At 42.0% G+C, this 26,669-nt stretch overlaps 1 protein-coding gene across 1 annotated transcript in view; it reads right to left on the bottom strand.

The window, feature by feature from the left end:
* Positions 1-26,669, bottom strand: part of frmd3 (FERM domain containing 3) — a 100,287-nt gene that overhangs the window by 43,020 nt on the left and 30,598 nt on the right. The window contains exons 2-4 of the mRNA XM_052108997.1: positions 11,842-11,946; positions 10,333-10,375; positions 4,281-4,359 (exon numbers count right to left, since the gene is read on the bottom strand). Of these exons, the coding sequence (XP_051964957.1) occupies positions 4,281-4,359; positions 10,333-10,375; positions 11,842-11,946 (227 nt within the window). The remainder of the gene's footprint in view (positions 1-4,280; positions 4,360-10,332; positions 10,376-11,841; positions 11,947-26,669) is intronic.

Here is a 26,669-nt window from a genome sequence, read left to right as displayed (position 1 = left end):
TGTGGAGGGCTTTCTCGGTTACCATGGATTTCTAAAAGCTATTGACTGCGTTCGCAGCTCTTTGACTTTGACCACTTTGAAGGAAAACGACCATCGCGCAAAACATTACGCTGACAGTTCTCATACGCACTGAATAACAGCTCACGCGCTGCGGTGTTCGCACTTCACGTACGAAATCACTACGGCAGCGACGCGAACAACTCCGAAAGGTAGGTAATTTTTCTTTCTTTTTTTAGGAGAGGTAAAGGTTTTACTGTTGATATTTCTTTAAAGATGTAGATATTAACACTTTAATATCGTCTTATGGTGTGAATGAGTGTGAAAAGATGCGTTCGCAACATCTGAACGTCTGCGTGTCTAAGTGCCATTGCAATATATCCAATGTAAACACCCACACTACACCTTGCCCCGCCTTTCTCCTCCTCATTAGCATTTAAAGCTACAGACACCGAAATGGCACGTCTGAAGGAAAGCTCATTATGGGTTGGCTTGTAGTGGCTATAATTCTGTACCAAGGCTGAATTTTGTACTAGGGACCACTAAGGCCTATATCAAAGCCTACAAAAAGAAGCATGTCAGGGGACCTTTTTATTTTAACATGGTTGGCAGTGATTGGATGATGCTGGCCTTTACGTTCAATAAGAATTGTTTATTCAACTTTACAGTTTATAATGTCTCAAAAACATGAATAACCAACACTCATGGACACATAATAAACTATTTGATGAAAAAAATCTGACTTTTATAGCTTGGTATAATTTAAAATTTCACAACTTTGTCCCGCTGTCCACATAAGTGGACATCAATTTTTAGGAAATCAATTTGCTCTAGAATTTTTTATTACATTTTTTTGCTTTTTTATTTGATGTTACTAACAAATCAAAGAGGAACTGGAAAATGCACACAGCAGTCACGCTTGGGTCTAAGGAGGTTATAGTTTGACTTAAGAGTAACTCAAGCATGCAAAATGGTGAATGTCATGTTAGATTATGTAAAAAATGCATTAAACCTGACTGTTCCCACTTGCAAATTGTAATCGGAAATGATAAATTCAGTGTGGTTTTGCGAAAGCGGGCACAAAACTTCAGTGACAATGACTGCAGGGTAAAAATGTCAACCAGTTAGATTATGTTCACTGGAAAGCTAGCCATGCTTTGTTACACCAACTTTTTAACAAGGAATTAAGCTTTTAAGAGCTTGGTACTTATTAAACCCTCAGCATTAATGTTTATCTAAGAAATGTTTTTGAGGCTAAAATTAAGTAGATAACCCTCATATTAAATAGATATACCACATGTAGGGTAACTGAATTGATAATGGCACAAAAGAGTGAATGGATTTCACAAAATAAAAAAGTTAATAAGTTAATTAAGATAAAAAAAGCATATTTTATAAGTTTGTAAGACCAAGGACAGTGCCTCTCTGCACTGGCTTCCTGTTTATTTTAGGATTCAAGTTAAAATACTGTTGGTTTTTTTTAAAGATCTTAATAACCAGGCCCCATCATATATTAGGGATTTAATACAGCCATATTTACCAACTAGGTCTTTAAGATCTGCAGACAAAATGTTAATGCATATTCCTCGGTCACGTTGTATAGTGGTTTGCAGTATTAAATGAGATTGTCTTGCCATTTTTGTTTTTTTAATGACATTTTATTTTAATGTATTGTAGATTCATCCGTACAGCACTTCGGTCAGCTTTGCTGTGTTTGAGTGTGCTTTAGAAATAAATTTTACTTACTTACTTTACTTACTATTAAAGAAATAAAATTGGTTGAATTTAGATTTCATGTTTGCCAAGCATTTGGGTCTGCGTTTGTGTACTTGCATAGTGTTTTTGACCTAACTGTTTTCTCCCTTCTATTTTGTCCTACCCCACTGCACTCAAATCCATTATTTCGATTAAATATTAAACACAGAGAGAGAGTGGTAGAAAAAGTTACATAGTTATTTTCGTATATTATCTCGTCCAACTCAAACAATTCCTTCCTGTTTCACAGGATGTAACCCATTTTTACTCCAGCTCAGACAACCTGGACTCCAAAATACAGACGCATAGACATGCATATTCGCCTTGCACTCTCTCAAGCTCCTGTCCAACCACAGGATCTCTCTTTCCAGTGAGAAAGCGTGAACAATACGGAGAGACAGAAGCATTTATCTTCACAGTTCAGATGGTGTACATGCACAAATCATCATGTTGTGTAAGCAGCACTAATGACTTAGTCACACTAACAATCTGTGAGTGTTTAAGTGGGTGTGTGTGGGTCTGAGTGTGTGTTTGTGTATTTATGCAGACGTTTGTGCAAGTGTGTGTGTGTATGCTATAGAGAATTAGTGAAATAAAATCAAAGCTTTGTTTTGCAAGGCAGTGCTTTGATAATGTTAGTGGAAGATATGACACAAAATCTATTCAGAATGATATGTTTGCTTTCGTCTGTAGATTCAATTTCCTTATTAACACAAAATTTTAAGTAGTTAACATGTTTTATATTCATTTATGGGTCAATGGTAAATACAGATGTCCAAGATGATGAAAAGAAAAATCTATTAAGGGTTTAAAAGTGTTTTTAACGGCCCCATCCTTCAATAACAGTTCCTTTGCAAAGCTTGAATCATGGTGTTTCAACAGGCCAAAGCAGAGATGCTGGTCTTCACAGGAGCGACATCTCACATCTTCCATGTTTGTTTACACACAGCACAGCTTGTGTTTCTCCAAGTCAGTTGTAGCAGCAGAATGAGACGTGTTTTTAAAAGTCGCGCTTGTACTGCTCATAAAGGAGTAGTTCACCCAAAAATTAAAATTCGATCATCATTTACTCACCCATATCATTCCAGATGTGTATTACTTTCTTTCATCTGCTGAACTAAAAATTACGATTTTTTGAATAATTTCTCAGCTCTTTTGGTCCATAAAATGCAAGAGAATAGGTGCCAAAAGCCCGAAGCTTCAAAAATCACATAAGTCAGCAGAAAAGTAATCCATAAGACTCCAGTGGTTAAATCAATGTCTTCAGAAGCGATACGATAGGTGTAGGTGAGAAACAGATCAATACTTAAGTCCTTTTGTACTATAAAGTCATATGGATTACTTTTATGCTGCCTTTATGTGCTTTTTGGAGTGTCCAAATTTTGGCACCCATTCACTTGCATTGTATGGACCAACAGAGCTGAGATATTCTTCTAAAAATCTTAATTTGTGTTCTGCAGAGGAAAGAAAGTCATCCACATCTGGGATGCCATGGGGGTGAGTAAAAAATGAGAGAATTTTAATTTTTGGGTGAATTCTCCCTATAAAGCACAGCACACATCAGCGGAAATGCATCCAAAAGATCAAAGACATCCATCTAGTGTTTTTTTACAAAAGACTAACAGATACCAGCACATATAGGTATTTCATTCCCTGACAGATGGTCCAGGATGCCTTCAAAACAGCAAGACACAGCACAACTGAATAAAACAGAATGGATGTCTCCTTTTTAGAGTTATAACTTGACATTGTGTCTTTTAAAAGCGGTGTGAGATACATGATAACGGTCAAAGCAGTTCATATAGTGCAGGTTTATGAAGAAAAACATTTAAATCCAGACATGAAGGTGTCCTGTGTAAGTCCCCTCTGGTGTAGATAAATCTCCCACAACCCATCGCCCCATTTCTCTCTTCTTCACCTGTGACTGAGCACCAGTTGGCGGGGCCAAGGACACCATGATGAAAAAATAGGTGTTGATGTCTTGCTGAAGATGTATTTAGTCCTTCTGATGTCACAAGTTCCACAAATTTGAAAATTCCTCATTCCTCATGAACCCTTTAATCCTGCTCTTGACCTCAAGTTCACAATGTTGCACAAATTAATTCCATGATTGCGCTAAAAATGCGAACGGTTATTCAGCGTGTAAAGGAGATGCTGAAAGGTCATAAAAAATAGGCTTAATATGCTTCTATCTTTATATTGAGTTTGGCGTGAAATATGACCCGGACATGTTCTTGACAGGTTTTGTAAGATTCACCCACTAGTAACATCACATTGGTGATGTTGACATGAAAGAATCCACAGATCGTCCGTTACTGCTTCTGCCTCAGCTGCACAGTAAACAACATGCTGTTTCCAAATGAATCTAGAGCGATCGGCCCTGGGGGCGTTTTTAAAATGCAAATCTCTTCCAGAGACTCCTCTATCTCAAATATTGAGCCTTTTAAGAGCTGTTTACACAGTGAAGGGTCTGGGTTGTTTTAATGTTATTCTGCTGTAACTTTAACATTAGATCATAAGCATGTTACCTTGTCAACTCTTCTTTGATCTTGATTGGCTCTTGAGGGTAGAACTTCACCCTGAAGCACATTGTGTATGGTTGCTGACCTGAAAACAACACACACCAACAGTCAGATGGAAAGAGAGAGAGCAGATTATGTAGAGAACTGTTAGCGAGGGCATAAGTGAGGCTAAAATGATTATATTAATCCATGAGGTGAGGGAACCCTTTTTGGTAAGGAATCAAATTAAGTCTTCAAAGATAAACTAAATGAGTCAGCAGAGTTCAGAGCCCAAAGGAAAATATTTTGTCACTTTGAGAATGTCTACTTAGAGGAGTCATTTGCACAATAACCATGAAAAGAACTAAATCATTCAGACACGTTACACGTCAGCACATGATTATTTTTCAGATCACATGCCACTCATCCAATATGCCTCTCTCAAAAACTCGCCACAGCAATGGTAGGGTGTTCTAATGGTCGCTATGGCATTGCTAGGGTGTTATATGTTGTTGCTTTACGTTTGCTTACTGTTCCAAGTAAATGAAGCCTAAACATGATTACACTGTGTGTTGACTCTGAATCTTTTTTAAATTAAAGTCAGTCCCAATGTGTTAAAGTGCCACCATGTTGTGAATTTTCATGCCGCATAAAACCCTGAAGCTTTGCCTTTGACTTCACATTCATTTTGATCTCCAGCTAGAGATACCACATTTGTAGAGACGAAAGTGAAAGAACACTGTTTTGGTCTCAGTACTGTTAAGGTTATACCAAAAATGAAAATTCTCTCATCATTTACTCACCCTCATGCCATCCCACATGTGTATGACTTTCTTTCAGAGAATTTTCATTTTTGGGTGAACTATTTCTTTAAGATCAAAGAATACTTTGGTTCTCTTTCAAGTCCGTCACTCGACGTTACTTACATTGAATGATGACTAGTCCCGATCTCTCTGAATAATTTCAATCATGCCAATTCTGATTGGCTGATGTCTTTCAAGGTCCTGCCTCCATTCTCAGTGAGCATATAAAAGGCCGGGAGAAACTTCTCCATAAGCAGTTGGGAATGTATTGCTCTTCTCACGGCCTTCGTTGTAAGTACAGTTTCAGCGTACAAAGTTCTCTTCAATACTACGGGGCAAATGGAGGATCTTCATTCCCTGAATGTCCAGCAAAGTATATCCTAATGATTATCAAAAAAGGAGTGGTATTCCTCTTGATAAAATATTATTTTTTTGTATTTTTTTTGCATACAAACAAAATGCAACACTGTGATGTATATGTCCTTTTTAGGACAGGATAATCTTAAGTGTGTTTAATGAACGTTTACTGTCTTTCAGGCATGGGCAGTGCCCATGATGAAGCAACGTTCAACGATGTACAATGCATTCTCAGCGACTGCATGAGCATTGACGATTCGCTTGCGGTAGCCGTTCTTTTCAAAGAACGCTGCCACATCTACAGTTTCCTGTAACACCTCCTCTGTGGGACACAGACAGCTGTGGTGCGATGTTCAGATATGAAGTGTGGAAAATTCAGAGAGGTTCCCGCCGGCGCAAACTTTACGGGCTTCCTGCTCTCCATTTATAATGTTTTCACCTGTGGAATATATGCCAGCAAAATTCACCATTGGACGGGGGGTTCGTTTTTGTTTAGCATATTCCCAGAGGAGCGGCGTTGCAAGGCGAGGCATGTTACTGTTCATATAACTGGTATGCCGAATTCTCCAAAACTTTGCATCACATTCCTCTGTCGCATCAGCTACTGCCTTACCACGGTGATCACGGCACATAAGACCCCTTTGTTGGGTCTGTATGAGAGGATTATGGAATGCATGATGTCACAGGATGATGTTGCCGTTTTCTAACGCCACTATCAGGCAGGTGCACACAATGTATTCTCCATCACTTGAAGAAAAAATGACTCCTCTAAAAAGGAAATTCTTGGTCCGAAATCATTTCGACCAGAGTTCTGGTATAAAAAAGTTGATTCAAATGAAGAACAGAGTCAGTGGTGACGTAAATACAGTAAGTACACCAGGGGGATGTTGGTGGCATCCAATGTTAATTTGATGCACCTCCTCCCTGACAGTGTCATAACACCTTTCCCAGCAATGATCAGAATACAGAATATGCATTCTGAATTACCGAGATGACTGGCTAATTTTAACAGTCATAGGCCCGGTGTTGCAAGCACAGAGATATCTTACTTGCTCATTTGTAGTGGCTGGGTATGAGAGTCAATTGGAAAAAGTGTATTCATACCGGCTCATAGAATCTAATATCTCAGAATGGAAATAGATTTGAACACAATGCGAGCACGTCTTATGTATGCGCACATCCACTCCATTATTTGCACTTGCAAGTTTCAAGATGGGGGAAAAATGGCTCCTGAAATCATTTTCAGAAAACTCACGGGTTGACGGCTGCCTCAATAGCAGACAGACCGTTGGGTTTACTGCACATGAGACCCCTTCAGTGCAGGGTCAGTGCGAGAGTGCAATGAGATGCATGGAGCCATGGTAAATTACGCCTGCTGGTGAAGCGCTGTTGATGGCCGCGCGGTCACAGTCAGAGGAAATTGCGGTTTATCAAGCAGGTGTCATGGTGTCCAGACCCAAGGTGGCCACCACAGATGCAAACAAAGATGCATCAAAAGGCTCTAAAAGCCTTTAATCTAGAACTCCAGTGTCTACATGTGCTGTTCCGGATGGACAACACATCAGTGATGGCTTATCAAAGGGGAAATTCCTTTGTGCCCAGTGTTGAATTTGACGCACTATCTTCTAAAATCAGTTTATATTGGCAGTTTACATTCCCGGATGTATAAATACAGGGCTTTTCTACTCTCGGGCCGGAGCGTTCACCCCAGAGATTGGAAATTCCATCCTCATGTAGTCTTGAGAATTTGTTTGGTATTCACTAAGCCAGGCTCCACGGGTTTATCCTCATCAACGTTGAAGGTGTATGTTGCGCCATTGCGGCGATCGCACAGCGGTTAAAGGCATTTCAATAAGCAAGCACGATCTTGTTATGAAATTCCTATGGGAGTGAGACGTATCAGATTTACTCGACTGAAGGTGGCCCCTTTTATAACCAGGATTGAAAGACTGTGATTCATTCTTTCCTCCAACAGTTCATCACCTCATTTGATGTGAGCTCTATAGAAAAGATTGGCTTAATCTCGTCTATGGCAGTGGCACTAGGTGTCACTCGCTGTCTAGGAATCTTCCTCACCCAGGTGAGGAAACGGGCTGTCTGTTAGCTTGCTACCACATGATGGGGAGCAAAAGCAGCATATCAGTATTATGGCATTATTTTATAGGGACCCCTAGTCATCATTTGACATAAGTTATGACAAGTGACCGACTTGAAAGGGAACGCCAAGGTTACTGAAACATAACCCCAGTTCCCTAAAAAGAGGGATCGAGACATTACCTATTCCTGCCATGATACTGATTACCACTGAAAAGTTGCTTGAGATCCTCACGCTGCTTCAGTCGAAGAAGGTCCTGACGAGCCCGTCTTTCACCTGGCCTTTTATATGCTTGCTGAGCATGGAGGCGGGACCTTGAAAGACATCTACCAATGAGAATTAGCGTGATTTGAAAACTATTCAGAGAGATCGGGGACTCAGGAGTGAACCCTAATCATCATTCGAAGACTTGGTAAAGTGCACCGAAAATTTTGTCATGAGCACAGAAAATTCAGACTGTCTGCATGCATCCCAGTTTTCCTAGACATGTGGACAGTCCGCGTGCACTGTGCTGATGACAAAATTTGTGTTGTGCGCATTGAGCGTGAGACGGGATGCCACACGGACAACCAAAGTATGCTTTGGCCTTAAACCTAACCATAGTCACATCTGTGCAAGGCGTCTGGATATGTGCTGTTGACTGTACTAAAGAGTATTACAAAGCAGTCATTGTGCGCATGCATTGAACACATCCATACATGGTAGGTTAGGAGTATGTTCATGTAATTACTAAGGCTCCCAAATAAAGATAAATAAACAATTCTTATAATAAATATAATAATTCAGATATCCAGATTGAGCGCGAATTCCAAACAGAAATTTTACGCCCTTGAAGGGCACTACGGGAAGAGGACACCACTCAAAGTTGTTCCAAATTAAATTAAGAAAATGATGCTTTTCATAAAGTGTCTTTACTCAAAACGGTTAGCGAAGGGTACATTCATACAGTAACCCATGCTCCCTTAAGTACACACTTAAATAATTCTGCCCTATGGAGTGAGAAGGGCATAAGGACACTTACATTTGATAGGAATTCTCCCTGAAATTGCATTATTGTGGCAGACAAGTTAAATATTGTTTAGACAAAAAAAGGCTCTAGTAGTTAATATATAGTTTGTTTTATTGTAATATCATTAAACAAGCCTCATCATTAAATAGTTAACAGCAGTTCAATTTGCAACTGAGTTGGTCAGTCTGTCCTGCTCTCACAGGATGAGTTGATGTGTTCCATCTGCATTACAATTTTTAAAAGCTGAAAATCAGAGCGTCAACAGCATCTGACAGACATGTTGTCAGATGCTTTTGACGCTCTGATTTTCAGCTTCATAAACAATGCCTTTGTCAAGCTAAAAGTTGTTGAAAGTTCGAAAATCTTGTCTTGTGTCTGTGACCGGCTCTTATTCTGTGGCTGCACTGCTTTTGAAGTTTGAGTAGGCGCTGACTGCCCTCTGCTGGTGTGGCTCTTAAAAAACACGAAAATAAATACTTTAATCACAGAATGTATGTTCGGATCAGGGGCATGATAATGAATCACAATAAACATGTTAAATCGACAGCCCTAGTAAATACTACTTAAATATTTGTGAAAATCAGATTCGCTTAGAGCCTTTTACACTCATTCAAAATAGTAAGTGAAAGAATGCAGTTGCAAAGCACACAGCTGTAGTTCCAGCTTTAGCCACTGGGGGAAAGTTCAGAAATTCTGAAATTTGCAGTTGACCAATTTAACAGACAAAACCTTCGACCTCCTGTCGCCGATTTTCTCATGTGATCAGTCAGGAGCCCACATACAAGTATCTATGATGTTCTGGAACCTTAATGTAGCTTGATATTATCAAATATAAAGTGGGAATAGTTATGAACCTATTTTTATACTGGGGGAGTGGTTTAGCTTGGGGGAAAGTGAAACCCTGTCACCATAGTTACTCGTGCATTTCAAAAGAGGAGAAATATCCTCATATTTTAACAATGAAAAACAAGATGATGATTTGTTGATTTGTGGTTTTTCAAGTAAAAATGCAATTTCATTACTGAATCCAAATTCTTTGTCTTTAGTTCAAAGTTTTATTGCAGGTCTAACAATATGTATTATTGCCTTATAACTTATAAGCCTAATTGCATTCTTCTGAGGGTGTAAATTATCATTTAAAAATAATGATGGGCCTTCCATTGAACTCGTATGAGCCATATCACTGGTTTCACTTCTAAAACTTACGATATTGTGTGTGTAGGATAATTTCATTGACCATCAATCATATTAAAAGGTATAAATAAAAGTGTTTGATGATAAAGCAGTTACAACATTTTTAGATACCAATCAAAAGACAAAATGAACAAAGTTCTGTCTTGAGGTAGCCAGGAGCTGCTCAGAAACTGCTGGATGTCTAAACAGCTTGCGGCCACAGCACTCTTTTTTTGGCTTCTATTTTTGTCGGTTGGTGGGCGATACAAAATAACTTCTGGATTTTTTGGCTTTGTTTGTACACAACAGCTTTTCGTCATGTTTTTCGTTGTTAAAATAGCCAAATCCATTGGATATTTCTCCACATTATCCTCAATTTCCTCAGGTATGGTTGAGTAACTATCATAACAGGGCTTTCCTTTCCCCCACGAGTGGGCGGGGCCTTCTTGCTCTCTACTATATCTGCCCAATAACATAGATGTTAAACATTAATAGTTCTAAATCGCTTTACACTGCAAATTAAAGATGGGTCTTTTGTTTGATTGCAACTCCATATTGATACAGCTTAAATATATACAATATGCAGCAACTGGGAGCTTTGCTTAGCATTTTGGGGACAATAAAGACATAAATAAAACTCACATTTCATTTGTTTCACCACTGGTTTACTTGGGTCCAACCAATGCTGTGGAATTCAAAGAGAAGAACAACAGGAAAAGGGGGTAGATGGTGACCAATCAAACATTTTTATGGCAAGCACTTTGAACAAGAATTCTGCTTAGGCAAGGACTGTAAACACGATTCCCACTAATGAACCCTGCATTTGTTCTATAAAGTGCGTTAATATTACAACATAAATGGTTGTAAATAATTCACAGCAGTGCAGTGGGGAGATTTTCTGCTCGACAGAAGAAACACTGTCATACATACAGTTGGGTAAAACCCCTTGGTCGGTTGTCATGGTAACTTTGCTCAGAATTTAAAGGCAGTATGATGAGGTATCTACACTGGTGAAAGTGAAGAAACAAGCACATGGGATTTGTGAGATTTTGTATATGATTTCTTTCTCCATTGGATTGAACTTGTCAATCAAGTCTTGTTAGTGTGATTGGAGTTTAACTCTGTGTAAATATACAGTACAGTATTACAGACGTATTTACATCAGTTATTATAATGCATTCATGTTTTTTTCTTCTAAAATATACTGTATATACTGCACCTACTACAATATATATACAATCTTACAGAATGTGTATATTTACATAAATGCATACTTCCCTACAAAGACAAAACTTAGTACCTCTGCCAACACTGAAACTGAAAATAAATAAATAAATAAATGTCTTCAACGTGTTAGTGTGGATTCAGTTTTTACTCACAAACCCCTCTGTTACAGGACGTATCAAGAGACCTGATTTAGGTACTGTAATAACTCACTTTGGACTAAATGTGTTGTTACTGTGTTTTGCCTTTGCATGGCAATATAGCATTTTGTATTTGAGTTTGTCCACATTTAGAAGGCATTAACAAGTGTTACAAAACATTTTGGTAAATTGAACATTTTTAAATTGCACATTTATATCCACATTTGTGTTAGTAAACAAAATATAATGTCAACATGAAACTGACATTGACCCTGTTTACTTTATATACAAAAGTAAATAAATACACTTTGGTCTGTGCCATCATTGCACTTTATTTCAAAGAGAATTTTTTTTTTTTTTGTCATAATCTTTCATTTAAATGTTAATGACTTTCCACTGACGTCAGCCAAATTGCTATCAAGGCAGTGTTTCAACAAACTCACATTCATGTCTGGCTTTGTTCTGTATATAATGCCCACTTTTCACATTCCAAATGATTCCAGGTAGATAGAATCAAATCCTGCCCTACATTTCATCTAATTGAATGTGCTGTTTCACTCTGAATTGTCATATAACAAAAGTAAAATGGGTTGTGCGAATGGTGTTTCGAGTTGACTTTTTGTCTGAATTAAGACAATAAAAATCTTCAAGGAACATTCAAGGAAATTTCCAAACCACACTGAAAGCTTTGCTGATACAGTATATCTGCTCATGTAAACATTCAACTCACTAAAGGCACTTTAGTGAACAGCATCAAATGACATCATGTGAGTAGGAATGTTATTACCCTTTGTTTCTCTGGATCCACATATCTGATGCCAAAGTAATCTTTCTCCAGCAAACTGTAATGGTTACACACATGGTCCAAGACAAACTGCCCTTTTGTGTCTCTCTGTAGAGGCAAGCAAAAAACATGTATAATGTATAATAAATTCAAACAACATAATAATTCAAGTATTATGTATAGTCTGGTTTAATCATTTCTCAATAAGCACTCAAGCCGTTCTCACTATTATATTGAAATAGCATACTATGATATTGATACATGTGTTTATAAGACGTTTCTAGATTTACACCTGGAAAAGAAAAAAATATTTTTTATGTATGTATTTTATTTTTGTTAATATAATTCAACATATATAAAAGCTAATAAAGCGGCAAATATACACTCAGTGATTTCACTTTAGGTACACCGTTTGCAATTATCAAATCAGCCAATCGTGTGGCAGCAGTGCAATGCATGAAATCATGCAGATATATGACAGGAGCTTCAGTTCCCCGTCTGTCGCTCTCTCCACGTTGTGTCAGAGAAGCGACACTAGGGGTCTATCTTGAGCGCCGAATATGCCTCTGATCCACTGAAAAAAGGCCAATGAGAAGTTGGCAGTCAGTATTTGCATACCCCGCCCCCGGACATACGGGCATAAAGGCGAGGCAAATACTAGAGTTCATTCAGAAATTTTCTTCGGAGCCGATAGTTTTGCATGCTGTTCGCGTGAGATCACACCAGTTCCTGTATTCCTCTGACGCTCTGCATGCTGTTGGATTGAGGGCGCATTACAGCGGCGATTTCTCCTTCTTGCACGGCAGTGCAATTGCCCCTGGGCGCTTCGACAGTGCAGAAACCCAACTCTAAGAGAGTTGTTTAAGAGAGTGATTTTCTCTAAAAGAGCAATACACAGCGGCGTTGAACGTCCTTTTCAGGACGCGTCTTTTTAAAGACGTGTTTCCGCCTCTGTGTAGTTTCAGTATGCGGTCGATTTCTCCCACCTCCTACGGTCATAAGAACTGCCTGGCATACCTGGGTTGCGATTACACGCAGGCAGTGTTTTTATGAATGGTCTATGTTTTCAGTGCGAGAACATAGCCATGACAGCATTTCGGTCGTAGGCTTTTTCTTGTAGTGAGAGAAAGCCACTTCAGCCGCCGGCGATGAAGGTGATTTGGGGATAAAGACGGGCTGTGTTCGCCGGGTACCCCCCCCGCGAGCCTCCCGCCTCCCCGGTACGCTTGCTGGCTTCCGTCCGAGCTCGGGATGAGCGTTTTCTCTCCAATAAGGTTATGTTCTCAGTGCGAGAACATAGCTGTTGCAGCATTGCGGTCATAGGCTTTCTTTTGTCATGAGAGAAAGCCACTTCAGCCGCCCCCCGCGCCTCGCCTCTTTCCCAAGGGATTGGGGCAGGCACCGCGGGCGATGAAGGTGATTTGGGGATAAAGACGGGCTGTGTTCGCCGGGTACCCCCCCGCGAAAAACCCGCCTCCCCAGCACGCTTGCTTGCTCCCATCTGCTCGGGATGAGTGCGGCCCGCTTCACAGCCGGCCTGCCGGTCCCTTGAGCTCCCGGGATTGGATGACGATAATCACCGCTGCATCGGAGAGCGTTACAGCGGCGTCTGATGCTGATGACTTGTCTGCGCCGCCACCTTCGGGTCTGCGCGCCCAGTCTGAGCCTGATGCACAGAGGTCCGATATGCTTCCCCGGGTACAGCGAGCGCGAGGTTGGACCGGAAAATCCCGTCCCCCTCCCCCTCACGGCTACTTGTTTGGTTCCACGGGCATGTGTGCCACTCACAGCCGCGCCCCACCCCCGGTTCCTTTCTTCCCGGACGTGCATGACGAGCTGAGCAAGCCAAGCTTCCTCGCTCCTCCGCTCTCACTACCCTCGGCGGTAGAGCGGTCCCAGACCACTCCCCCCCCTGCACGCCATGGCCACCCCCTGCAGTCCACCGGGTCAAGGCTCCAAAAATGTGCACTTGGGTAGTCCTGTTCTTGACATGCTGCAGGAACTGCACTCGAACACGCGATGGCCCCCCTTGTGGTCCAGAAACTCAACACATGGACTGGACCTGGTCGCAGTAGAGGAGGTAGACAAAGCATGCTTTCTCAAACGCTCCCGTCTCCCAGCTCCGTCCATTCGGCGACACCACCTGACGACTCTACCCAGCAGCCCTCAGTGGTGAAGAACCAGACGGAGGCTATTTCACACATCCTGCCCTGCCGCAAACGTGCCGCCAGGGGCCATGCCCTGTCTGCTCGCCGAGGGCGTCCTCCTGCGGCTTTCAAGAAAGAAAGAAAACCAGTGCTCCGCCTCAACAAACATGGGCCCAGCTCTCCGCCCTGGCGTCGAGCTCCCCGCAGAAGATGGACGCCCCCTCATCTCACGGACCCCCTCGAGGACCCGGAAGGCGACCCAGAGACTGAGACGTTAGCTCCGGAGCTGGTAAGACCACTCCGTTCCCCAGTGGAGGGCCGGGAGGAGAATCTTTTGTTGAATTAATTTAATTTGCCACATTTGCCTTTTTTGTCTCTGGGTCACCTGGCCCGCAAATGCCATTCTCATGGCACTCTGCTGCCAGGCCTCAACAGTCCCGGCACGCTGAACGCGGCCCCAGATCCGCCTTCAGCCCCACGACTGTTCCCCGGCCGGCCGGTTCTGACGAGTCCAGAGGACGCCACTAAAGGACCTCCTCCTCAGTCACCAACCCACCCCCTGCCGGATGTCCGGAGCAAGGTAAGTGCTTTGAGTCTTTTCTCAGCACCAGAGCCTCGGGACGCGTCCGCGCCTCCCGACGGCGTACTACCTGCTCCACCCCGCTGCGAAGCCCCGCCGGGTACGTCAAAAATAACCATCCCTTTGGTGCCCCTAGCACGGAAATTGGATGCGTGGCTTTCACTTCCCAACCCGTCTCGCTGGCTGGCCTGGACCATCCGACTCGGTTACGCAATTCAGTTTGCCAGGCCCCCGCCCCCCTTCACGGGCGTCCGCTTTACCGCAGTGCACGGCCAACATGCCAAATTCCTGCGCGCGGAGATCGCTACTCTCTTACTCAAAGACGCGATAGAGCCTGTCCCTCCAACCGAAATGAAGAAGGGTTTCTACAGCCCTTACTTCATTGTACCCAAGAAAGGTGGCGGCTTACGACCAATCTTGGACCTGCGAGTTTTCAATCGAGCGCTGCTCAAACTCCCGTTCTAAATGCTCACGCACAAATGCATCTTGACAATCATCCAACACCTAGATTGGTTCGCAGCGGTAGACCTGAAGGACGCGTACTTCCACGTCTCAATCTTGCCGCGACACCGACCTTTTCTACGGTTCGCGTTCGACGGCCAGGCGTTCCAGTACAAAGTCCTCCCCTTCGGCATGTCTCTGTCCCCTCGCATCTTCACGAAAGTCGCAGAGGCAGCTCTTGCCCCGCTCCGAGAAGCCGGCATCCGCATACTCAACTACCTCGACGACTGGCTCATATTGGCCCACTCCCGAGAGTTACTATGCGCTCACAGAGACCAGGTGCTCAGGCACCTCAGCCGCTTGGGGCTTCAGGTCAACCGAGAAAAGAGCAAGCTCACCCCGGTCCAGAGCATCTCCTTTCTCGGCATGGAGTTAGACTCAGTCTCAATGTCCGCACGTCTCACCAACGAGCGTGCGCAGTCGGTGCTGAAATGCCTCGCCAAATTCAGGCCAGGCACAACGGTCCCTTTAAAACTCTTCCAGAGGCTCCTGGGGCATATAGCATCCTCCGCCGCGACCACGCCGCTGGGGTTGATGCATATGAGACCGATTCAGCACTGGCTTCAGACTCGAGTCCCGAGACGAGCATGGCGCCACGGCACGCACCGTGTGACGATCACCCACGCCTGCCGAAAAACACTACAACCCTGGACAGACCTCTGCTTTCTACGGGCAGGAGTGCCCCTGCAGCAGGTGTTCCGACGCGTCGTGGTCACTACCGAAGCCTCCAGATTGGGTTGGGGCGCCGTGTGCAAAGGGCACGCAGCCGCGGGCCGTTGGAGAGGGGCCCCGCTGCGCTGGCATATCAGTTGCCTAGAGTTGTTGACTGTCTTCTTTGCCCTGCGGCGGTTTCTCCCGTTAATTTGAGACAAACACGTCCTAATCAGGTCAGACAGCACCACTGCGGTAGCGTACATAAATCGCCAAGGCGGCGTACGCTCCCGCCACATGTCACGACTCACCCGTCGTCTACTTCTTTGGAGCCAGCGACTCCGGTCGCTGCGTGCCACTCACATCCCCGGCAAGCTCAATGTGGTTGCGGACGCACTGTCACGACAGAGCTTACCCAGTGGAGAGTGGAGGCTCCACCCCCAGTCGGTCCAGCTGATTTGGGAATGGTTCGGCAGAGCCCAGGTAGACCTGCTTGCCTCCAGAGAGACCTCCCACTGCCCGCTCTGGTACGGCCGAACAGAGGCTCCCCCTGGGACAGACACGCTGGCACACAGCTGGCCTGCGGGGCTACGCAAGTATGCTTTTCCCCCAGTGAGCCTTCTTGCACAGGTGCTGTGCAAGGTCAGGGAGGACGAGGAACAAGTCACACTAGTGGCTCCCTACTGGCCCAACCGGGCCTGGTTCTCGGACCTCGTGCTCCTCGCGACAGCCCCTCCCTGGCGAATTCCCCTGAGGAAGGACCTTCTTTCTCAGGGGCAGGGCACGCTCTGGCATCCGCATCCAGACCTCTGGAAACTCCACGTCTGGTCCCTGGACGGGATGCGGAAGACCACCTACCGTCGTAGACACAATCAACCAAGCCAGAGCCCCTTCTACCAGGCAGCTTTACGCCCAGAAGTGGCGCCTGTTCGCAGATTGGTGTTCTTCCAGGGCCGAAGACCCACAGAGGTGCGCAGTTAGGTCAGTGCTCTTATTCCTGCAGGAGAGGCTGGAGGGGAGGCTGTCCCCTTCCACCCTAAAGGTGTATGTCGCTGCTATCGCGGCTCACCACAACGCAGTAGACGGTAAGTCTCTTGGTAAGCATGACTTAATCATCAGGTTCCTAAGAGGCGCCCGGAGGTTAAATCCCTCCTGGCCAAGCCTGTTCCCCTCCTGGGACCTCTCGGTAGGCCTCGTGGGCCTCCAGAGACCTCCCTTCGAGCCGCTAGAATCAGTTGGACTCAGGGCCCTCTCCCTTAAGACGGCCCTGCTGATCGCGCTCGCTTCCATCAAGAGGGTCGGGGACCTGCAAGCGTTCTCTGTCAGCGACACTTGCCTGGAGGTTGGTCCGGCAGACACTCACGTGATCCTAAGACCGCGACCGGGCTATGTGCCCAAGGTTCCTACCACGCCCTTCAGAGACCAGGTAGTGAACCTGCAAGCGCTGCCCCGGGAGGAGGCAGACCCAGCCCCTTCGTTGCTGTGTCCGGTACGTGCTTTGCGTACCTACCTGGACCGCACGCAGAGCTTTAGACGCTCTGAGCAGCTCTTTGTATGCTTTGGGGGACAGCGGAAAGGAAACGCTGTCTCCAAACAGAGGCTTTCCCACTGGGTTGTAGATTCCATTTCATTGGCTTATCACACGACACCCAACACATTTGTGAGATACTACAATCTCAGGGTTGAGTCAGTTTCATCCCGTGTTTTCTCAGGTCCGAGCCAGTAGAACTCGGTAACACGCTGATGGGCTGGCCGGGTGAATCGCTTGCGTATACGCCCTTTCCCTCACTTGAGGTAAAACAGTGCATCTTTTTTCCCAGGAGACTCCACTCAACGTGTATCCCTGGTTGATTCCTCCCTAGCCCTCATGGGTCCGCAGTTCGGGGGAGGAACTTGCCGACCCAAGTCACTGCGGGTACCCTGATGGCTACCCTGTACTGGTATAGGTGCTCCACAGAGTAAGGGCCTCCTACGCGGACTCCCCCTGTGTGTATTTTCCGCGATACGGTCCCCTTACGAGCAGACCCGCGTTTTCCTTGGGTAAGTTTCGGCTGCCCCCCGGTCGCCGTGTGTAGCAACTCCACCCTCGCTGAGGCTGGATCTGCCACCGCGCCACTTCCACGTGTCGCCTAAGAACACATGTGACGTATTCACCACCATACCTCCCCAGTTGGGCAGGGATGGTCTCCATGGTCTTCCCCTGAAAATAGGGGAAACTGGGTAAGACCCCCTTCCCTCAATGCGTGTAAGGGCCCCGGCTGTCTATTGCTCTATGCAAGAAACATAGAGAGAAAAGAGGCCCAGCCAGGCTTGGCCCGTTCCCAGGTTGGCAAGCATCGCCTTGTTCCCCTGCCTAGGGTAACTAAAAGGATCCCGACGACTTTTCTGGGGCATTGGGGAAGGGTACGTGCCCTGGCACAGCTGGTCGTTTGGCACGTAACAAATACCTGCCCGCTCCTGTGTCAGCAGAACACGTACACGGCTCAGCACATGGCGGATTTAAATTGGACCCCTAGTGTCGCTTCTCCGACACAACGTGGAGAGAGCGACAGACGGGGAACGTCTAGGTCTAGGCGGGGAATGAGATGTTGTGTCTTCCCGGCCACGTCGCTGAGCCGAACCGCTGTAGTGGCCAGAACCATTTCCGGCTCCTCAGAAAAATCCTGAATGAACTCTAGTATTTGCCTCGCCTTTATGCCCGTATGTCCGGGGGCGGGGTATGCAAATACTGACTGCCAACTTCTCATTGGCCTTTTTTCAATGGATCAGAGGCATATTCGGCGCTCAAGAGAGACCCCTAGTGTCGCTTCTCCGACACAACGTCTCGTTCCCTCCATCAGGGAACGGAGGTTACATCCGTAACCTAGACGTTAATGTTCACATCAACCATTAGAAAGACAAGTGATCTCCCCGTTTTGTGGTCCATTCTGCATAACGCGGTGGCTCATTTAAGCTTATCGCAGCCCATTTGGCCCGTTTCGTGGCCCGCTCAGTTCTCCCAATGGCCAGTCCGCCAATGATCATCGGCCCCATAGTGCGTCGGCCCACCGGAAAAATGTCCAGTATGCCAGATTACAAGTACAGCCCTGGTTTTAACCATGCTTTTATTACCTCTGATGTAGGGGGCTATATAAGAACACTCTTGATGTGTGAAATACATCTCACTGAGGGGTCACAATACCCCTACACTCTGAGAAACAGTGGTTACATAAAGGAAAAGAATGATCTGGATTGAATAAATGATCTGATGGTATGAACAAAAATAATGACAGAAATAACTAAATTGTTACATTTTAGGGTGTTCTGGTGCTTGTTCAAATGCAATGAAACCACAATGTTCTTCTTTCAAGTTTTCCTTTTAAGATTTTCTTAATGATTCCTTTAGTCCTAGTAGCTTCAACAAGCAGAGTTTAGGACGTGAAGGCCACCCCCTAGATAAAATAAAGTATGAATATCTCTTATGAGTGAGTCTCCTTCAACTATAGGCAGCAGCCATCAGCCAAACCAAACCCTGCAAGAAATGGAACCTGTTCCAGTCATGCACCAGAAAGTGAGAAGGAACGTGACTAAAAGAGGGGAAGAGAGAAAAATCAGTGTGAGATTAATGGGACCAGGACAATCAGAGGTGACTTAAGAACAATGATGTGCTCTAATTCTTAATTCCCCAGAAAGTCACATAAAAAAAATAAAAATGAAAATTTATTGATAAGGCAGATTTTAGTATTCTACACCTATCACTAAAGTGTGCCAACTTGACCTTTTTGCGCTGTTGATCATTTTTGAAAGACAAACAGTTAGTCGATCCCCATTAACCGTTAATTCTCTCAGAATGGTTTAATCTGTCCTTGGCCCGGATACATAACAAGGACTTGTAGATTTTAAAGGTTTGGGGGTGTGGTGATGTTTATACAACAAATCTTGTGTGACTCTTGTATGTATCATCTCCATTAAGATTCAACAAATGTCTGCCCTGTGACAAGAATCATTAGAGGTTTCAAGAAGTCTAATCACTGAGGATGTGGCTTAAAATAGTGCACATAGGATAATGTCTCATATTATCTCAATTTACAAAACTTTGAGAATATTAGTATAGGTTTTGTTTTAAAAAAAGTGGTGACAAATTTGAAAGATATATTATAATATACATATAAAACATGTAAGGGATTATTTATCTTTCTGGTGAGGTAGGCATTATGTTCTAAATATATATACTGTATATTAGACATTCTCTATTATATCATTTATAATATATTGCTCTTAAAGGTAATTGTATAGTCAGTCGTGCATTCTTTTTCACAGTAAAAAGTGATTCACGTGTCAATTAAATTTGATAAAGAAAATTAACATAAATGTATAAATATTACATTTATTTTATATTTGAAATTATGGCTATGCATTGATTGAAATATATTGGGTACATTTAACTAATACATTAAGAGAGAAGACAACTATTTTATTTTGGAAATATTTTGGCAATTTTGTGGTTTAATTTACGGACACCAATTCATTTGAAAGTGAGCAACTGCTGATTTAATGACATTTTGACACATGTACACACTAAAAGGTAAGCCTTAATAATTTGTAATTTCCTTTTATTTCTTGATTGTCTCATTAATGGTTGACAGGGTATTTTCAATCTAGTACTGGATCACCACTAACATCGCGTATTTTGGATGGCTCCCTTATTTTATATTCCCAGTTAATGTCCATGCCTGTTCTGGTGAGCTAGTTGAATCAGGTGTGTAAATTTAGAGACATCTAAGTGTGCAATGTTTTGTGGACAAATTGGGGATGATGGTCTGATGAAAAAAGGGCGATGATTGTTAATAATACCTCCTTTCTTCTCCCATTCGAGTGGAGATGGAACATAAATGGAGGATGGTTAAGATGGTTAAGATTCAAAAATGGTTTGAAAACCAACGTGAACAGACTAAACAAATGGTCACTGTTTGCTTTATCTCAGTTTTTGTTCGAGAACATTTTCAAGAGACGCTAGGGTGATCATACTTCCTGATAAGATCGGGACAGTCTGATTTTACAGGCTACGTCCCGTGTCCCAATGGAGTTATGGATCTTCATTTGCTGTGCTTCTTTTATCATGAGCAACTTGCAACAAATAATGAGAGAAACATTAATTCCTGCAGTCTAAATCAGTGGTGCCGATCTTTCCCCCTCAATGCTCCCTCCCACTTCTGATGATGCCTTTCAGCCCAGTATTTTTCCCAAACTTCTTATGGACCATACGTTCCCCATGCTGATGAAGTTTAAAGAGTCTAATCTTCTATAAAATGCCCTGAGGAAAAAAACAGTGGTTTTTATATATGTTCTTGGGGACATACAACTCTGCACAAGACTCGAAAATGAAAAGGCTTCTGATTAAGCTTTATGTAGGAGAAAAAACACCTAAATTAAAAATAAACATATACATTTTCAGGACCCAGGTAGAAGCATTGACCAGACAGGTTATAATCTGTTGCTTGGTAAATAACCTTGGAGAGGAGGAGAAAGATCTCTTACAAAAGTATGATGTAAGTACCTGAAACTATTGTGAACAGTTATATGCTCATATGAATATGAAAATATGCATTAGTACTTTTGTCTATTTAAAAACCTCAGCCTCATGTCTTTCCAAACCAGGATGAGTTTCCCTCTGTGAAACACAAAAGGAGGTGATAGGTAATATACTCTATAAATAGTTTTGACTAGGTGTTCATTGTTACAGCCTGGTAACTTTTAACAAAACTTTATCTGATGAACTGAATTTTGTGCACCGCCTTTTCATAAAAGTTGCATCGCAGACAGCCAGTCTGAATGGATTTTATGAATGTAGTCGAAGAGTCACAATGTTTACACATTTCAGAGAAATCAGAAAACATATGGTTTACTAATAATTGTCTCAGAATATCAAAATGAGATACAATTATTTGAACATAAAACAAATACGTGCAACACTTTTTAAAATGCTGACATGCTAGAAATACTTGCAACGTGAGAAGTACCAATTGCTTGTGTGTTTGTGTTCTATAGTGCTTGAATACAGATGTTAAGCAAGATCTCCTGCAGCACGTAATGAACATTACTGTCAGCACAAAGAGGGAGCAGTAGGACAGCAGCTTCATATTGGAGGGGGTCCAAGTCATGACTGGGTTGGATAATATGGCTAAAGCCTGTGTGATTTTTTCTGAGACTCACATATGCTCTACCCTTAGCTATCCCAAACAACTGAGGTATGCATTTGAGGCCTTTCAGAAAATCGTATTAGAACTGGATGTATGCATGCAAGTTATCCACTAAACTTCTTTTATAGAGTTTTGCAATCAAAGCCTTTTCTTTGTTTTTCTGAATGTTTGGGATTTATACCTTGTTGTTGTTTGTACAAGTTATTGATCTGCATATGTATAAATTCATATATAAATGCTTTGAGTGGGAATAATATTTAAAATATAAATTGATTTATTTCAGCTTTTATTTCTTTCATCACATTCCCAGTTGGTCAGACGTTTACATACAATATGTTAGTGTTTGGTACCATTGCCTTTAAATTGTTTAACTTGGGTCAAATATTTTGGGGAGTCTTCCACAAGCTGGCAGAACTGGTGTAACTGAGTCAGGTTTGTAGGCCTCCTTGCCCGCACATGCTTTTTCAGTTCTGACCACAAATGTTCAAATGTTTGGGTGACTTCACATGATGTTTTTTAAGGAAATTTAATTTAATAAATGAGTTAATACTAACTAATTTGGGTGATTTCACATGATTTATTTAAGGAAATCTTATTTAAAAAAACAAGGATTAAATACTAACCAATTTGGATGACTTCACATGATTTAATTAAGGAGATTTCATTTGAAAAAATAAGGATTGAAAAGTTCTTACAAACATTACGTGCAATATTGTTACCATACTATTTCCATCACATAATATTTCTTACAGTATGGTTACTTTTTTAACAAAGGAAACTTAAATCAAAATTGTGTTATTTATGCTTAAAATCTTTTATGCAAGGGATAATGAAAAGTTGGCTGCTTGTTCTAGCAAAATAAACCCTAAAAGGGTGATCAGCACCTGACGCAGGTATTACTTTCAGAATCGCATTTATTTTTTCCATAGGTGATTTTACTTTTATCAGTAACTTAAGCTTTAAAAACAAACCAGACGCGAGTTCTGAGGTCGTTAATCTATGGCAGTGGTGCCCAATACGTCGATCACGATCTACCAGTCGATCACAAAGGCAATGCTGGCACAAAATTTAAATGTACTTTCGTTAAATTTTAATACAAATAAATATAATGTCTTTCCTTCTTTTAGTTTCTGTCTGATTCCATTCAGTTTTGTCTAATCCGGGCAGTAGCATCGCAATTTAGCGCGCTGTTCTCAGAAGTCCTTGGAAGGCGCATATGCGCAAACCTAGTTGTCATGGCAACCGAAAAAACAAAACCTCGCCTGGTCAATATTTACTCGTCATCAGAATAAGGTAAATGCCCTGGCTATTGTAATTTATTGTGCTGGAGGTGTTTTGGGTTTAGTTTTAAAACTGAATGATATCAACATTGAACATTATTATATATTTTTTTATTAATTATAAGATGAATTCCATTTAGGGATACATGCAGTAGTCCCAACAAGCATTTTCTTATTTTAAATGAAACTGTGTTTTTTAGTTGGTAGATCTTATTGAGTTGGTCATTTAAAAGTAGATCATCACACAAAAAAGTATGGGCACCCCTGATCTATGGTATATGCTTTTGTTGAAGCCAACAGTCAGCATTATTTCAACCTCATTTTTTAGACCCATGTACCTGATGGGAAAACTCCACCAATCAGAGAATTGCGGCCAACAAAGTGCACAAACAAGCTCAGCAGTGACCGTCCACTCGTATGACGTAATGCGAATGAGGCAATCGAGTCGGTCTCCCTACAATTTCAATATATTTAAAGAATATTTTGTAATACAATTCAAATAAATTGATTCTATACTTATAATCAACAACTTAAAATCAATTAGTTTTATATTTTTCCATTGTTTTTAATTTGGTTACATCATCCGCAATGCTTCATGGAACTGTAATTCAGTCCCTTACTGAAAAACATTAAGGACACAGTCTTGCACATTTGTCTTTTTGTCCAAAGTTCAAATACTTTTTTGCTTCAAATTAAAGTTTGTAATAGTTGCGTTTCACCCTGGAGCAACAAAGATGGCAGAAAAAGTGGGGGTTGCGCTCTACTCAGAAATATCAGGAGGATGGCACATCAGAATAAAATTTTCCAGATAGCCGTGTAATTCACTTTTAAAAACTCAAATAATCTAAATAATTTGGGTAATATGATAAATTGATGTCATGAGCATAAATGAACTATTGCATTTCCATTCTAGTATTGAATTCCCATGTCAAGATTCAAATTTGTATTTATTTATTGTAATGTATCCTAAGAAACAAATGGGTAGAAAATCAAATATTACATGGCTAATAAACAGCATATTATTGGTTTTAAAAACAATAACAGCAGAATTACTGGACTGCCATTTAAATTCCATCAATGCAATTTGTTGTTGTTGTTGTTGTTGTTGTTGTTGTTGTTTTTCTGAATAGCATGAACGTGAAGAAAAATTATATGTTGCCATATAGCAATACCATAACAAATAGGGTTAAATGTTATATGATCAATACAACATCTCCGCCAATAATGGCAAGAATCTTGAAACCAGAGAAGCATCTTTCTATTTCCCCACTGATCTCTGAATGTAAGAAAGAAGATTATGCTGACAACAGTCCCCCGTCTGTCGCTCACTTGACATTGTGTCGAATGAAGCAACACTAGGGGTCTTTCCTGAAGGCCTCGGTTACCTCTGAACTTGAGAAAGGGCCAATGAGAAATTGGCAGACAGAATTTGCTTGTCCCTCCCCCGGACATACAGGTATAAAAGGAGGGAATCGTGCACAACGTCTCGTTCTCTCCATCAGGGAACAGAGGTTACAATAATAACCTACACGACAGAGGTCTTCACAGGTCCAAAAATGTGTGCCCGAACCCGAAGAGACCCAAAAATGTGCTATCCGGAACCGACCCAGACCAGTCTATTATTTGAAAGTTTGAACCCGGATCCGTGAAGAACCGAGAAATGCTGTAAATGTACTACCCGGAACCGACTCAGACCAGTCTATTATTTGAAACCAGACCCGATTGAACCCGATCGGCACAGATCCCACAGCTAATTGCTATTAACAAGTTGTGAAAATAAACCTTTGTGTCTTACCTAATTAGTAGCCTTCTCTCCTATACCTGACCGTGATGCATACAATCCATCCTCCTTGCCAAGAAAGATGGCATAATAACATCCATGTTGTTCCTCTCTTGCTGATTGAAAGAGCATATAATCCACTCATTATTTCAGCTTCAAAAGTCCAATTGTGGTCACGGTGGCGGATGACAAACGCGACTTTGCAGCTTTGCAGTTTTTTTGTATCTCGCATAATACAATAACTTCCACTGTTTGCCCTTTTTAACTATAACAGGTGACAGGAACCTTTTTTCACTAAGGAGAGAATAGTAAATGTTTTGGTTGATGCTTTTTTTCGAAAGAGCCATACCACAAACGAATAATTTACTATTTTACTAAGTTTTTCAATAAAATACAATGTTTTACTCTACTCAAAAAGAAACAAATGTGCAAATATTAATAGGTAACATGTTGCAATATGGAATTGAGTACACGTATTTGTGCAGGTATCCATAAAATTATAACTTAATAATTAATTCCCTTTTGGGCTGGGGATTATCAAAAACATTTTACTGATAATTGCATTTAAAATATCACTACCCAACTATATGGTCAATCCCCAAGGTCAGTGAATATTTTTGCTTTATTGATTTTGCTTTAAAAATTAATTAATTGAAACACAAAAAACTTGAACATAAGACATTTCTAAATTCGAATTGTACTTTAAGCGAAACTAAAAAAGCTATTAAAATAACAAAGTGATAAAAAAATCATATATATAACCACCTCCCCAAATCCAAACTTTTACCATCTCCAACGGCCCCATTTTGCCATCACGCAAGTATCCGTATGCAGCAACAGGTGAAAATTACTAGCATACTTAAGAACTAAATACAATTATAAATATAAAGATAATTATAATAATCATCATAATAAATAAGCCAAAAAAAAAATCCCAAAAAATGCTGCCAAATGTGTGTTCTTATCGAATGTGTTTGTATTCCATTTTGGTCATATTTATGCTGCCTAAAGAAAAAAAAATAGAACTCAATTTTAGGTTCAAGGCGAACGTGTCTTGTATTACCTTATGATTTAATCACTTTCGTCTTTGTTTATTTAATACAAAGATACCTGTATATATTACTGAACTTGCAGAGTTGTGTTCACAATGTGTAAGAGCGACCTAAACTCGCAGTACTTCACGAGATGATCGGAGAACATTTGCAGCATTCTCATAGACTACATTATTCTTGCAAAAAAAATTCAGTTGGATGAAAGAGAGAAAAAGGAGTGATAACTCTTTACATGCGCTGGTTTCACGAGACAGGGTCCCGTTGCATGCCTCTGAACAGTGAATCAGACACAAGCATTGACGGCTTTTCTTTTGTCTGTTCTTAAATGTATATTAAAGTGTGTTTCTTAAAACACGTCAGCATTTCTTGTCATGTGTCACTCTGAGACACCTTTTGCAGGTAGATGACCAAAATTACTTGTGCATGAAATGCATTTGGATTGAGTCTTGTCGCATTTTGCGGGTGCTATATCACACCCTGGTTGCACATAAAAAATAACGAACGTTCATAAAATCGCTCATCAATCAGATCAATCAAGATCAATAGTTATTGGTAAATGAGTCCCAGAACTCTATGAATGTTCATGTGTTGGAGAAGCGCTTTCATTGCACTCAGAGCTCACTGCGCACACACATCAAATCAGACTTTTCAGCAGCTTTTC

Source organism: Xyrauchen texanus, chromosome 37, assembly GCF_025860055.1.
Source record: "Xyrauchen texanus isolate HMW12.3.18 chromosome 37, RBS_HiC_50CHRs, whole genome shotgun sequence".
Classification (NCBI taxonomy): domain Eukaryota; kingdom Metazoa; phylum Chordata; class Actinopteri; order Cypriniformes; family Catostomidae; genus Xyrauchen; species Xyrauchen texanus.
The sequence above is the reverse complement of the archived record's forward strand: the minus strand, read 5'-3'. Positions and strand labels throughout refer to the sequence as shown.